General features: G+C 44.8%; 1 protein-coding gene across 5 annotated transcripts in view; it reads left to right on the top strand.

The window, feature by feature from the left end:
• The window catches only part of Bmal1 (basic helix-loop-helix ARNT like 1), a 106528-nt gene extending 94309 nt beyond the window's left edge, over positions 1-12219 (top strand). For 4 of the 5 annotated variants that reach the window (XM_052763440.1, XM_052763443.1, XM_052763444.1 and 1 more), the window contains 8 exons: positions 6-252; positions 1884-1990; positions 3937-4087; positions 4908-4996; positions 6555-6663; positions 9023-9116; positions 10643-10745; positions 11550-12219. In XM_052763440.1, coding sequence (XP_052619400.1) covers positions 6-252; positions 1884-1990; positions 3937-4087; positions 4908-4996; positions 6555-6663; positions 9023-9116; positions 10643-10745; positions 11550-11710 — 1061 coding nt within the window. In that variant the 3' untranslated portion in view covers positions 11711-12219. The remainder of the gene's footprint in view (positions 1-5; positions 253-1883; positions 1991-3936; positions 4088-4907; positions 4997-6554; positions 6664-9022; positions 9117-10642; positions 10746-11549) is intronic. The other variant, XM_052763445.1, reaches the window with a different exon arrangement.
• The last annotated feature ends 1088 nt before the right edge of the window (positions 12220-13307 follow it).

Genomic DNA, 13307 nt, shown 5'->3' with positions numbered 1-13307 from the left:
TCCAGCAGATCGAAAAAGCTTCTGCACCATCCACAGCACAGGCTATCTGAAAAGCTGGCCACCCACAAAGATGGGGCTGGACGAAGACAACGAGCCAGACAACGAGGGCTGTAACCTCAGCTGCCTCGTCGCAATTGGCCGATTGCATTCACACGTGGTTCCACAGCCGGTGAATGGGGAAATAAGGGTGAAATCTATGGAGTATGTGTCTCGACACGCTATAGATGGGAAATTCGTTTTTGTAGACCAGAGGTAAGAGCCTACATCTCACCCTTCAGCAATGCAGTAGAGCAGTGGTTCTCAACCTGTGGGTCATGACCCCCTAGGTTTGAACGATCCTTTCACAGGGGTCACCTATCAGATATCTTGCATATTGGATATTTACATTACGATTCATAACAGTAGCAAAATTACAGTTATGAAGTAGCAATGAAAACAGTTTTATGGTTGGGGGGTCACCACAACATGACGAACTGTATTAAAGGATCGCAGCACCAGGAAGGTTGAGAACCACTACTCTAGAGTATTTCAACCCAAAGCTGAAAAGACTGGGTCATCAACTGGCTTTTTCTACTCTTGTTGGGCGTGTAGCTCAGTTGGTAGAGCATCTGCCTAGCATGCATGAAGCCTTGGGTTCTGTTCCAGCACCCTGTGCTGCTCGTGTGGTAGTTCAGGCCTCGAATCCCAGCACTTGGGTGGTAGAAGCAGAGGGTGAGAAGTTCTAGGTCATTCTCATTATATAGTGTTTAGGACAATCTTGGCTTACATAAGACCTTGTTTTACCAATAAAATAAATAATAATATTTTTTTTCTAAAACCTGAGACGAGTGACTCTAGGCCTCAGCTACCCTGTAATGAACACCCCATCTCTGGCTGCACATTTCTACATAGAGCAAGGGAAGTGAGAGTCCTGTCTAAAAATCAGGCTCATGAGGATAGCATGATAAATACAGATTCTTCTCAGTACTCTTTGATATATAGTGACAGTTAAGTGGGTGGTTTGAAATTCAGTTCTGAAAGGAAACAGAAATACAACCTACAGCTATGAAATATTCCAGGGTCATGATGTTAAGGGCAATATAAGATGTAAAAAGAGCTATTTAGACCTGAGCTTTCCAGTAGAGTTGGCCATGGTGGACTTGTCTGTGTATTTAAATTTCAATGTTATTAGTTAAAATCAAAGCTTGAGTTTCTCAGGGCACTCCCCACACACTCCACATGGCTAACAGCACATAGATGACTGCACTGCTGCAGAAAGCCATGTTGGACAGCACTGTTCTTAGCCATCCTCTTCATCTTATGGATGAGGACCTGAGGTCTGGCCTGTGGATCAACTTCTGCTGGACTCATAGCTAATTGGTGCTAGATCTAGCCTGTGAACCAGATGTCCCAAATTCACTGCTGCTGCTGCCTCTCTTGGGAATATTCACAGGCTAATAACTAGCTCCTAGAGACAGCCACTAGATGCCAGAAGAGTAGGCATCTACTGTTTAAGGCTTTCGTGGTCTCAGCTGTAGGAGTCTGGGCTTTAGCTGTCCTGGTACAAGCAAGCAGTGAAAAAGGAGCAGCCCTGCCCTGGAATTTAGATTTCTATCTTATTTTTACACCATTAATATAGTAATCTTGTCATTTAAAGACCTCCCGAAATTTGATTTCTGATGAAAGCCCCTGAAGTCATTTTTGCTTTGTTTTGCTCTGTTTTTATAACCCTGATTCAAGTTGGAAGGCTGGGTGGGTGGGCACCCACATATCTAATCCACTGAGAAGCATCTAGCTTTCTTGCCTCCAGCTTTCACCTTGCTCTCCTGGAGGCTGTGATGGGGAGAAGTGGGCTGTTCATCTTAGGAGCGGCCTTTTACTTAAAAGCTCTTGTTCTCTCTTAGGGCAACGGCTATTTTGGCATATCTACCACAGGAACTTCTAGGCACGTCGTGTTATGAGTATTTTCATCAAGATGACATAGGACATCTTGCAGAATGTCACAGGCAAGGTAAGCTGGGCCATAGGAGGAATGTGATGTTCTAAAGTGTACCCTGCTTCTTCACTCCACTTTCTCCTTCCAGAGAAAATTGCCCCTACTATGTGGGAGTCAGCTAGCCCAAGACTCTTCAGGCCACAGCATGTGAGAGGGGAAAAGACTGTTGGCTCCTGAACCATTTGTCCCCTCCAATGCTTGGCCCCTACTCACTGCACAAGGCCATGACTGTTTGTAGAGATATCTCTTGGTGAGGGTTCACTCTGAGCCTGTACAGATTTCATATGTCCTGCACTGATCTGATTTTCTTTCCATACCAGGCTGCATTGCCTCCTGTATTTTCCTTGACTCATGGTGTCAGTTTTATTTCTATTGCTGTGACAAAATACCCAGATAAAAAGCAACTTAGATGGGAGAGAAAGTTTATTTCAGCTCACAATACAGGGTACAGTCCATTGCTACGGGAAGTCACAGTGGCAGGAGCTTAAGACAGCTAGTCACATGACACCTATAGTCTAGAGTAGAAAGTGAACACGTGCTTGCTCACTTGCTTGCTGTGTTCATCTCAGTGTCTTTGCTCTTACATAGTTCAGGGCCCCACGAAGGGAATGGTGCTGCCCATAGTGGGCCGTGTTAATGGGATAATTCCACGGAGTCTATTTGATGGTCAAAGGAATTTATTCGGGGGTTAACTCACAACAAGAATAAAGGAGTTGGTCTCGGAATCCTGGAAGGGTGGGGCACGGTCCAATGAGTTTCTCAGGAGAGTTTTGCCTTGATCCGCAGCACCAGCATCCAAGACCACAAGGTAGCAAAGAGAAGAGAGGCGCGTGTATGTGCATCCCAGGTCTTAAGGGTCCCTGTCTGGGACACGCCAAAGGGGGCAGGTACCTAGCAGCTACTGCTGCCTCACTAGGGGCGGTGCTTCAGGGTATGGCACAGACAACCACCCACTACACTGTGTAAGTTAACTTTATTAACACAATTCCTTACAAATGTGCCCCAGGCCAGCTCACTGTACCCCTCATCGAAACTCTTTTACCAAGTGATCTAGGCTGTATCAGGGTGACAGAGCTGATGATCACAGATGATATGGCTACATATGCAGCCCCTCCCTTCACTGTTTCTACAAGAGCTTGTTCAGTTGCCTCAGACATCCATTTATGAAGTTCCCTATTTTCACTACCCCCACTGCCTTGACTCTGGTTCAAGCACTTGTGCTTGTGGGTCTCTTACTTCCTCTCACCCTGGGTCCATCCCCTGTAGTTATCTCATTTAGTGTTAAATAGATAGGACCTGATAATATCATATCCCTGTTTAATGTTCCAATGTTTAGACTCAACATACAACCACTTTCAACAGGCACCAGATCCCAGACTTCCCACCTCCATCTCCTGGCCCTGGCCCAGTTCCTTGATTCCACTTCCCAGATCGGTTCTGTCTGTGACCCTCTCCCTATTCCTGCCTGCTAGACTGACCCTGTCACCCCTTGGCCTTTGTGTGGTTCTTTCCTGCTCTTGGCTGGAGTGTTCAGTGGCCTTGGTCATTTCTTTCCAGAGGGCATGAGTCATATTCTGCCTCTTTTGTTTCTAATGCTTGGGCATGAAAGATGCTCATGATGTCTGTTTCTCAAAAGATGAGATCTGAACAGGTCAGTGGCCTCTGTTGACTCAGATTTCCTGGCCAGGGACTACTGCTCTTAGGCATTGTGACAGGGAAGGAACATGGCTGGAACATTCCTGAAAGCCTTCATTTTCATAGACTCTGGAAAGGGGTGGCACATTGACTGAAAGGCTATGAGTTAGATCCTTGGAAGCTGCCTGTCTGAGCACTGACCACGTGCCCACTTGGCTTTCTAAGGGTGATGGCATGGGGGCTGAGCATCTGGGATCAGGTGATCTGTTTAATATACTCACTGGTTTGAGGAAATGACAATAATCATGGCTCCTCTGCATTTTCAGTTTTACAGACAAGAGAAAAGATCACAACTAATTGCTATAAGTTTAAGATCAAAGATGGTTCCTTTATCACACTACGAAGTCGATGGTTCAGTTTCATGAACCCGTGGACCAAGGAAGTAGAATACATTGTCTCAACCAACACTGTTGTTTTGTGAGTATCTTCTGTGAGATATAGCCTTGCTTCAAAGGGTACAAGGGTACTGGGACAAAGGGTACAGGCAGTAGCCAGCATCCACATTTTAATGTCACCTTACTAGTGTCTTGTGTTAAGAGGAAGCCAGGAGGGGTTGTTAACCAAGGACGGGCATTGGCCCTCCTCCCATGTGAGCCCCAATGGTGAGACTTGCTCCAGGGAACAGCCAACCCTTGAAACCCTAACCCTAAACCTAACTCCACACATGGGCATCCACTTATGCTGGTGGAGGAAGGCGTCACCCATTGGTGAAAGGCTTACATAGGTACTAGCTCTTTCTGACCTTGGGTGAGGATGGGTGGGTCTCCATGGCAAGCAGGCTAGTGGCCCAAGCCTTGGCAGATAGAATACTCTCTCAAAGGCTTTTGCTGCCTGCTAAGCCAGCAAGGAGAGGGAAGAGCCTTCTTTCACAAGATCCTTCTCCATACCTCTTTCACCCACCTGTGGTTAGCGGCACACAGGGGCCTGGAGCTGGGTGAGCTGTCGGCAGGTAGGAGAAAAAGTGCTGTAGCAGTGAGAGGGGGCAACTGCAGCCACTTCTACTAAACCGTGTTGCATAGAAATTAGGGAGGCCCAGGTGGGCAGTGGGGCCAAAGGCCAGGATGCTGTCCATCATGTTTACAGAACAGTGAGTAGATCTGTTCAGCCACTCAGACAGACACTTCATTTTCTGGCCTGTCCAGGTCCCGAGTGGACACCGGACTCCTTGGCCAAGGTGAAAGGTGCACGGTTCTGAGCAAGCCTGACTCATGTTTCCTTATTGCTGGGATGTTCACAGAGCCAACGTCCTGGAAAGCGGGGACCCAGCTTTCCCGCAGCTTACAGCGTCCCCCCATAGCATGGACAGCATGCTGCCCTCTGGAGAAGGTAATTATGTCCTGCTTGGGTATTGGGGCTTGCTTACGAGAAGCTGCTTATGACCAGCTATCCTCCCTTCAAGTGTTCAGGGTATCCTGTTGTCATGTTCTGTGAAGCAGACCTTGGCTTGATGTGCTGAGTCCCAGTGGGAAGAGGGGCTACCGTCATCTTACTGGGATGTTGTGAATGTGTGTGGCTCTTCCTGCAGCCACCTAGACTCCTTGTTTTTCTGTGCTCACCTCTTCCTTGTTGCCCATCGGTTATGATTTGATCTTTGGTGATATACTGGCTCTTTGGCTTGGGAGAAAGGGATCTGTTGGAACTGAGCACCTGCCATATCCAGTGGGCACCTTCCCTGTGGCTCAGCATTGGTTCTAGTGTACTTGTCCTGAACCACCTCTGCTTGCATGTCTTCAGCCTACTTCTTCCACTCATGACTCCCACACCCACCCACTGCTGCCCCAGACAGAACCACAGAGGCACTGAAATGAAGAATATCCCAAGTTCATTTTCTGCACTTCCAGAATGATTGGTTCCTCTCATTCCTCTGTGCAGTCCAAATGCACTATTCTGTCCTTTTATCTCTTAAACTCACCCACTGCTTCTACACTGTGCCCTAACTTTAATTTCACTCTCTCAACCCCATACTGCATTCTACATAACACACAGCATAGCAACATTCTGGTTATCGTCAGACCACATAAGTGACAAATATCATTTTACCAACTGATGTCATAATCATTACCCTCAAACTTGTTTAGAGCCACAGGTGTCATCTCTGTGGTCACCTATAGCACAGTAACATAGGTTGGTAGCCTAGGAGCAACAGGCCACACCCTGTAGCCTGTAGTTGACACCCTGTAGACTGTTCTGTGTAGGTTTGATGGAGTCTTACACGACAAACTCAGCTAAGGCTACATTTCTTGGGCTATATCCCTGTCATTAAGTGACACATAACTGCAGCTTGTGCTCGGTGTGATAGACTTTTAGTAATCCACATTGCACCCAGTGCATTTTCTGCGCTAAGTCCCTTGGTCTTTACCTCTTGTGATCCTTTTTGATGTCGCCAGTACGGCATGATCTGATTGCTGTGTTTACACCAGTTCCAAACTTACAACCTAGTCATCCTCCGTGAACACCCTGCGGTAGACTTCCAAGCTCTGTCCTGCCCCAGTGCTCTTGCACATTGGTTCTAGGTCTGGGCTGCTTTGCTCTCGTGAACACCTATCAAGCTCATATATACTCAAGAAGACTCAGCTTGGTGACTCTCCTCCAAAAAGCTGCACCTGCTTGCATGAGTTGGGTGTTGCCCGATTCCCTGTCAACTCATCACCCTTTGCTGTCTTGTCTCTAGTCCTGGCACATGAAGGAAATTAGCTGGTTCATGTCAAAACTTTGGCCTCTGATGCTGAATAGACTCTTGAGCCTTCCCCTCTACAACTGTTTATCCTGACAAGGTAGAACCTCGATGTTCCACTTCAAGTGGATCGGGAGGTTTTCATTGAACACATGATAGCATTTCTTGCTCTGGTTTCCTCTTTCCTACTGTCAGATTCCTTTGTTGTAGGTGGCCCAAAGAGGACTCATCCCACTGTTCCAGGCATTCCAGGGGGAACCAGAGCTGGGGCAGGAAAAATAGGTCGAATGATTGCAGAAGAAATCATGGAAATCCACAGGCAAGTAATCCCTTTGGCTGCCTCTCCAACCAGTGGTGCTCAGCACTTCACACTCACCCTCCCAGGTGCTTCACAGTGTGTGGAGACACTTTGGGTCATCACAGTTGGGTAGAATGCTGCTTATACCACACAGGACTTTTCTGTTCCTCTGTTCCCGAGTCCAAATTTTAAAAAAAAAAAAAAATGTGCCTTAAATAAAAAAGACCAAACAGTCCAGAGCTTAAGACACTCTTGGGGAAACCCAGTTCATGACACTTTGAATGTATGCCAGGTAGCTTCCTAGTGAGGATGGATGCCCTGGAACATCACAGGTCTGGAGTAAGCTCTGAGTAGCTAGTGATTTGGGTCTTAACAAGAATACTTCTTCAAGCTACCCAGAGTCAGTAATAGAGGCCAAGCAGATCAGCTGGCAACAGAGGCAGTTTTCTAGGGTGTGGGAGCATCCTTTCCATGTGGAAGCAGAGCTTGGCAGCAGCTGCCTAGGATTCAATCCTGGTCCTGCATCCGCCTGGCTCTGTTTAGGGGAGCCATCTAATCTTTGGTATGCTAACTTAAGCCACAGAAGAGAGGTAGTATGTCTCTCCTAAGGACTGTGTTAGGATTGTGAAGGAATGAACAGCCTGATATACAATAGACACTCAGAAACTGTGAGCTCAGTCTGTTTTTAAACATACCCATTGAGAAGGAAACAGTTATTTATAAATCTGCTTGAATTTGGAGAACCAAGAAGGTGGTAACCAGATACTTAAAAATATAAACGTAATGGAACATAATTGTAAGGAAAGGGGTGGGGGGCCCAGAAAGACCAATATTTTCTGCAGCCACTGACTTAGACTGTTCTCTGCTCAGCCAGAGGGACTCTTGTCCCCACCCGAGTAGGTTCTACTCCAATCCATAGAGTGGTGGGTTTAGCTGCTTGCCTCCACCTCTGGAGAGAAATGAGGAGACAGGACACAGTATGATCAGCTCAGACCAGCCACCATATACCCTGGGCTCTATACAAGACCATCAGAACACAGTATCAGAGCCCTTCACCAGAACAATCCTAAAATCCATGAGAGGTCTATTTTCTTTATGATAATAGGATAAGTGGGGACTTCAGGGATTGAGGCAAGCAAGGAAGTGCTATGTTATACATTGTGGAAGCTCACTAGAACAGGGAGAGACGAAGGCGGGCATGCTTGCTAACCCAGGAATGACGCCTGTCCTACAGAGAAGTCAGCAGTCTAGGACCAGGTGCTGAAGGTAAAGAATGGTGAGAAGGCAGTTCGAGGACGGATAGAGCCTGGGGAAAGGGTGGCTTCACAGCCCTTCATCCTAAGTAGACAATGTTGGGAGAGACAAGGTTCTGGTCATCGGCTACTGGCCATCTGTATGTTCCGGTATTGTACATAATAGGGTTGTATCTTGAATTTGAGGAGCTTCTAATCCAGGAGACAGAGAACTTGCTTCCTCACAAATAAAGACAAGTAGTCAGTGCAGGCCAAGAGCCATTTCTCAGGCACAGAGACTTTCCCAGTGTGGCTCTAATAGGCTGTGTTCATCATGGAGGAACGGAAAGCCTGGTGGTCACACAGCTGCCTCCATAATCCCCAGACTCTGGCCCCAGCTTGGACATGACCCTAAAACACAAGAGGTAGAAGCAAGGATTCATGTAAGCACAACTAGCACATGAACCCCTGGTGCAAGCCACAGCTTCCCTCCCTAGGGTTACCAGCCTCCCAGGGGTACGCGCTTCCATAGTTCTGATTCTCCTAACAAGTCTACCCTAGTGGGAAGTCCAGAAAAGTCCCAGATCCATCTTTCATCCCTCGCTTCCCAAGAAGGCTGCTCCTGTTTACCTATTAGTGTCCTGTTTAGGTGTGGCTGAGCTGCATTGCTGCCTTCTATTTCCTAGGGGCACTCATCAGTAAAGGTTTGTGGGTAAGAGGACCTATCTCTTGTTCTACTTCCAACTCATAGTAACAAAGAGGGTGGCTAAACTCCTGAGGTCTCCACCTCATCTGTATTCTATGAAGACATAAAGCTGGCTCATCAACCTGAATCCAAACCCTAATCTAAAGGCTTGCACAGCTATTACTTTTGGGGTCTGCACTCCAGATTAGATGCATGCAGAGCAATCCAGCTGACCACTGGACTCTGGAAATAAGGCTTTATTGGAACACAGCTGTATTCATTATGCATTGCATGTGGACTACTGTGACAAAGACCAGATGGCCTACAGAACCAAGAGTTATCTGACCCTTACAGAACATGTGCCAGTCCTTAACCTAGCTCCTTACTCTCCCTACCCTCACTCCTTAGCATCTCCCTAACCCCACCACCCTGAAAGGCCTTGTAATCAGCTTTTCTCTAACAGGATAAGAGGGTCATCGCCTTCCAGCTGTGGCTCCAGCCCACTGAACATCACAAGTACGCCTCCCCCTGATGCCTCCTCTCCAGGAGGCAAGAAGGTAAGCATGATGGCTTAGACTAAGAGAGCTTCTACCCAAGTTCTGAAACACAGTGACTTCTGAGATAAGTTGAGACGTTCTTTCCTCCTCGAAATAAACACATCTATGTGTGGCTGACTACACAACACACTGGCGCTTAGGGAGGCTTGCTGGCTTGCTCAAGAGGATGTATTCCATGTGAATGCAGGAAGGCAGGAAAAACATTATGAAGAAAGAGGAACTGTCAGTCCCTTTGAGGGCACAATTCAAGAATTCCTGTGAGGGAAAGATTAGGAAGGACCCCATAGAACCTTACTGCCAGGAACTTCAAGTGAACCGAAACCATTAGTAAAAGCAAACAGCATTAGCCAGACTTCAAGTCAAGCCAGGCTTTCTAGCTGAACACTTGGGGATCTGTCACCAAATGTGTCCCTATGATGTGATAGCACCGGCCACAAGTACTTCATGAAGAGCTGTCTAGAAGATGCCACTAGAAACACTGGCTTTCATCTTTATCAGAGAGTTTGCAAACCTATGTAAATTATACTGATTGTAAGTTAAAAACCTTAGGTTAGCCAGGCATAATGTTCGAAAGATAGAAAACAGTAACACAATTTTAAAAAATTGTTTCTGTAATTTGTGGTTTTTCATTAAAATGTTTTGGTAACTTGTGATTTTTTTCCACTAAAATGCTTTAATTCATGTTGGTAATAAAGGGTTTATATTTCAAAAATCATATATATTATTTATATAATGCTTTTTAATTATATAATATATATTATTATATAAATATAGCCTACTTAAAAGATTTCTTGGGGGAGGCACACAGTCACTTAAAGAATGTACAGGGATCCCCACACTGCAAAGCTGAACTAGGAACAAACAAGTTGCAGCGCCATCTGCTGGCAAGGCCTGACACCCGTGTTTCTGAAACCCAGTGGCCACTGGTTCCTTATGGCTTAGCCAAGGGCAGGGAGCTTGGACCGTAGGGAAATTTTAAGACAGAAGATTTCTATTATGGAGGTGTGATAGCAATTATTATCGAATCTTAAAGACAAAAACTAGAGGTTACTTAATTTAGTGCCTACGGCATACTTGATGATCAAACATTAGTGTTTCATTGTTCAGGTGTTACTCTCTAAAGTCGTTTCTCTTCACAAATTGTTGCTGACCTCAGTTACTTCTTCAACAGTGTATGTTGCCATGTGCCACTCATTCCCTTACAGGGCAACCTGGGCTCACTGGTGTTTAAGCCTTTAACTAAATACAAGGGCAGCATGATCCTAGGGAGTTGATTTACCCAGCTTTTGTTATCTGCATGTACTGAATCCTATGTAGAGGAAATAGTTTAGAGTAGAGGCCGTTCCCTGTTATCATGACTGTTTTCTAACAGGTCCTTGTTTGGTAATGGAGAAAAATTAGGAAATTGAACCCATTTTAAGCACCCCACCCCCAACATCCTTCATTTTCTTGGTAGCACTGCATATGATAGGAAATGAAATTTCTATCTGAGTGGGAAACTTTACATTTCCCCCTTTTATTTGCAGATTCTAAATGGAGGGACTCCAGACATTCCTTCCACTGGCCTACTACCAGGGCAGGCTCAGGAGACCCCAGGTTATCCATATTCTGATAGTTCTTCTATTCTTGGTAAGTGGCATTATTATTATTATTATTATTATTATTATCTTCCATGAGTGACAATGAGCTTGCAAAACACTCAGCACAAAGTGAGTTTTAAGAACTGGCTACATAAAACACACTGGTTCTGAAATAGTTCGTAAGAACAATGTGGATGTTGAAATGTTTAACTACTTCTGCGATCTAAATCCCTCCACAGCAACACAGACACAGGTTCTCTCCCACATTTCTCAGAGGGAGAGCCCATGCAGCTTCAGAGGGTATTAAAAGTCACCAGATGATGACAGTTTGTTTCTCTCAGTCCACCAGCTTTTTCTCAATCTGTTTTCCTACCTTCTCCTTTCCTGGTTGCCATTATTTTTACAACCAATCACTGACTAATGGTTATCAAAATACCAAAATGGACTCAACTCTAATATTAACATTTATTGAATTTTAAGGACTTTGCCCCTAATTTTTAGATGTTCTTTCTGAAAAGCAGTAACAATACAAAGTTATGGCAGTGGAGCCCTCCAAATAACTCCTCCCCCTTGTTAAATATCATTTTCTTTTTTTTTTTTTTTTTTTTTTGGTTTTTCGAGACAGGGTTTCTCTGTGTAGCTTTGCGCCTTTCCTGGAACTCACTTGGTAGCCCAGGCTGGCCTCGAACTCACGGAGATCCACCTGGCTCTGCCTCCCGAGTGCTGGGATTAAAGGCGTGCGCCACCACCGCCCGGCTAAATATCATTTTCTAATTAGTGTGTTGAGAAGTTGCTTTCCAAATGTAAGTGTGCTTTGGTATTTCTTACTGACCAGCCTTTCTTCCTTCCACAGGTGAGAACCCCCACATAGGCATTGATATGATAGACAACGACCAAGGATCAAGTAGTCCAAGTAACGATGAGGCAGCGATGGCTGTAATCATGAGCCTCTTGGAAGCAGATGCAGGCCTGGGTGGTCCTGTTGACTTTAGCGACTTGCCATGGCCACTGTAGACACTACATTTTGCTTTGGCAACAGCTACAGTATCAAAGTGCATTACTGGTGAAGTTTTACAGTCTGTGAAGCTTACTGGATGGGGAGAGAACAGCTTTTATGTACTGACTCCATAAAAGCCATCTCAGAGCCATTGATACAAGTCAATCTACCATGTGTAACTTCAGACAAAGTGGAACTAAGCCTGCTCCAGTGTTTTCTCATCATTGAGTTTGGGCTAGCTGTGGATAGCTTGCATTAATTGTATATTTTGAATTTTGTTTGTGTTGAATTTTTTAATCATTGTGCACAGAAGCATCATTGGTAGCTTTTATATGCAAAATGGTCATTTCAGATGTATGGTGTTTTTACACTACAAAGAAGTCCCCCATGTGGATATTTCTTATACTAATTGTATCATAAAGCTGTTTATTCTTCCTTGTAAGAATCCTTTACTATAAATATGAGTTAAAAGTATAATGTATTAGACAGTTAAATATTTTTAATAAATGTTTCCCTTGTTCTATAAGTATTGTTCCCATTTTGAATAATTAGGGAGAAAATATTCACTTGCTGCAGGGCTGGTTCATCCATTTCAACAGTGGCTTAAACATACCCCTGCTGTTAGGTTTGCAGTGCCTTTTTGATCTCATACTAATACATAATTTCTCCTGTGCTACTATCTTAGACATATTACAAAAATAGTTCATTCCCAAATTATAGCCATCTCAATTTATATGAAAACAAAGATGTTAACTCTAATTTTAAATCCTTTGAATTCAAGTTCAAGATTACAAACTGGCTTCTCTAAGACCTGCAGTTGTATGGTGCTGCTAAAATCCTTCCCACAGGGAGACATAAGCAACACCTACCCTCCCTTCTATGGTCCCACTGTAAACCAAGGCATAATAATTCCACCAAACCAAAGTTCTCTTTAGAAACCAATGGCTTTACTAGGCTTCCTTATAGAGGGGTTCCCTAGAGGGAGACTCCTACCCCCAGAGGCCAGACTAGAAAACCTTTACCCAGAAGGGATAATGGCTTTCCCATAGGCATCCAAATGGAGCCATGACCCCTTTCCCAGTCTTCCCAAGCTTATATACTCTTAGCCCCTCCCTGAGGCCACATGCAGCTACGGTAGAGTTGTAAATAACAGGAGGTAGAAGAGCTGGCTATCCAGGTGAGGGTCTCATGATTCTCCCCATACCTCCCTGAGTAGATGTAAACAGTCAACTTGCCTAGCAAGCAGGCACAGCCGAATACTTCAAGATGGCAGTTATATGGCTTAGAGAACAGTCTTGTGCAACATATGGCTATAAATAGTTAAGTGACCTAAGACCTAAAGCACTAAAAACACTAATAATTCTTTGTTGTAGACCATCAAATATTTAAATAGTTTGCTGAACAGAGCAGCACAGGTTAATGGAAAAAACACTGAATTAAGAATCAGACAGAAACTAGCCATGAAACTTAGGGTTACTAAACACCAGAGTCATTCCATTTTCATATCCAGAAAATCCTGATCAACTGCTTTGGGTTTATAGTGACTTTTCTGAATTTACAGGAAATTTAAGTGCCTCTTATAAATATACTAAAGAGCTCTTTGGGCTACCATTT

The sequence above is a fragment of the Peromyscus californicus genome, unplaced genomic scaffold, assembly GCF_007827085.1.
Source record: "Peromyscus californicus insignis strain IS unplaced genomic scaffold, ASM782708v3 Scaffold_4__1_contigs__length_199733344, whole genome shotgun sequence".
Taxonomy (NCBI): Eukaryota; Metazoa; Chordata; class Mammalia; order Rodentia; family Cricetidae; genus Peromyscus; species Peromyscus californicus.
Note: the sequence above shows the minus strand (reverse complement) of the source record. Positions and strands in the feature narration are given on the sequence as shown.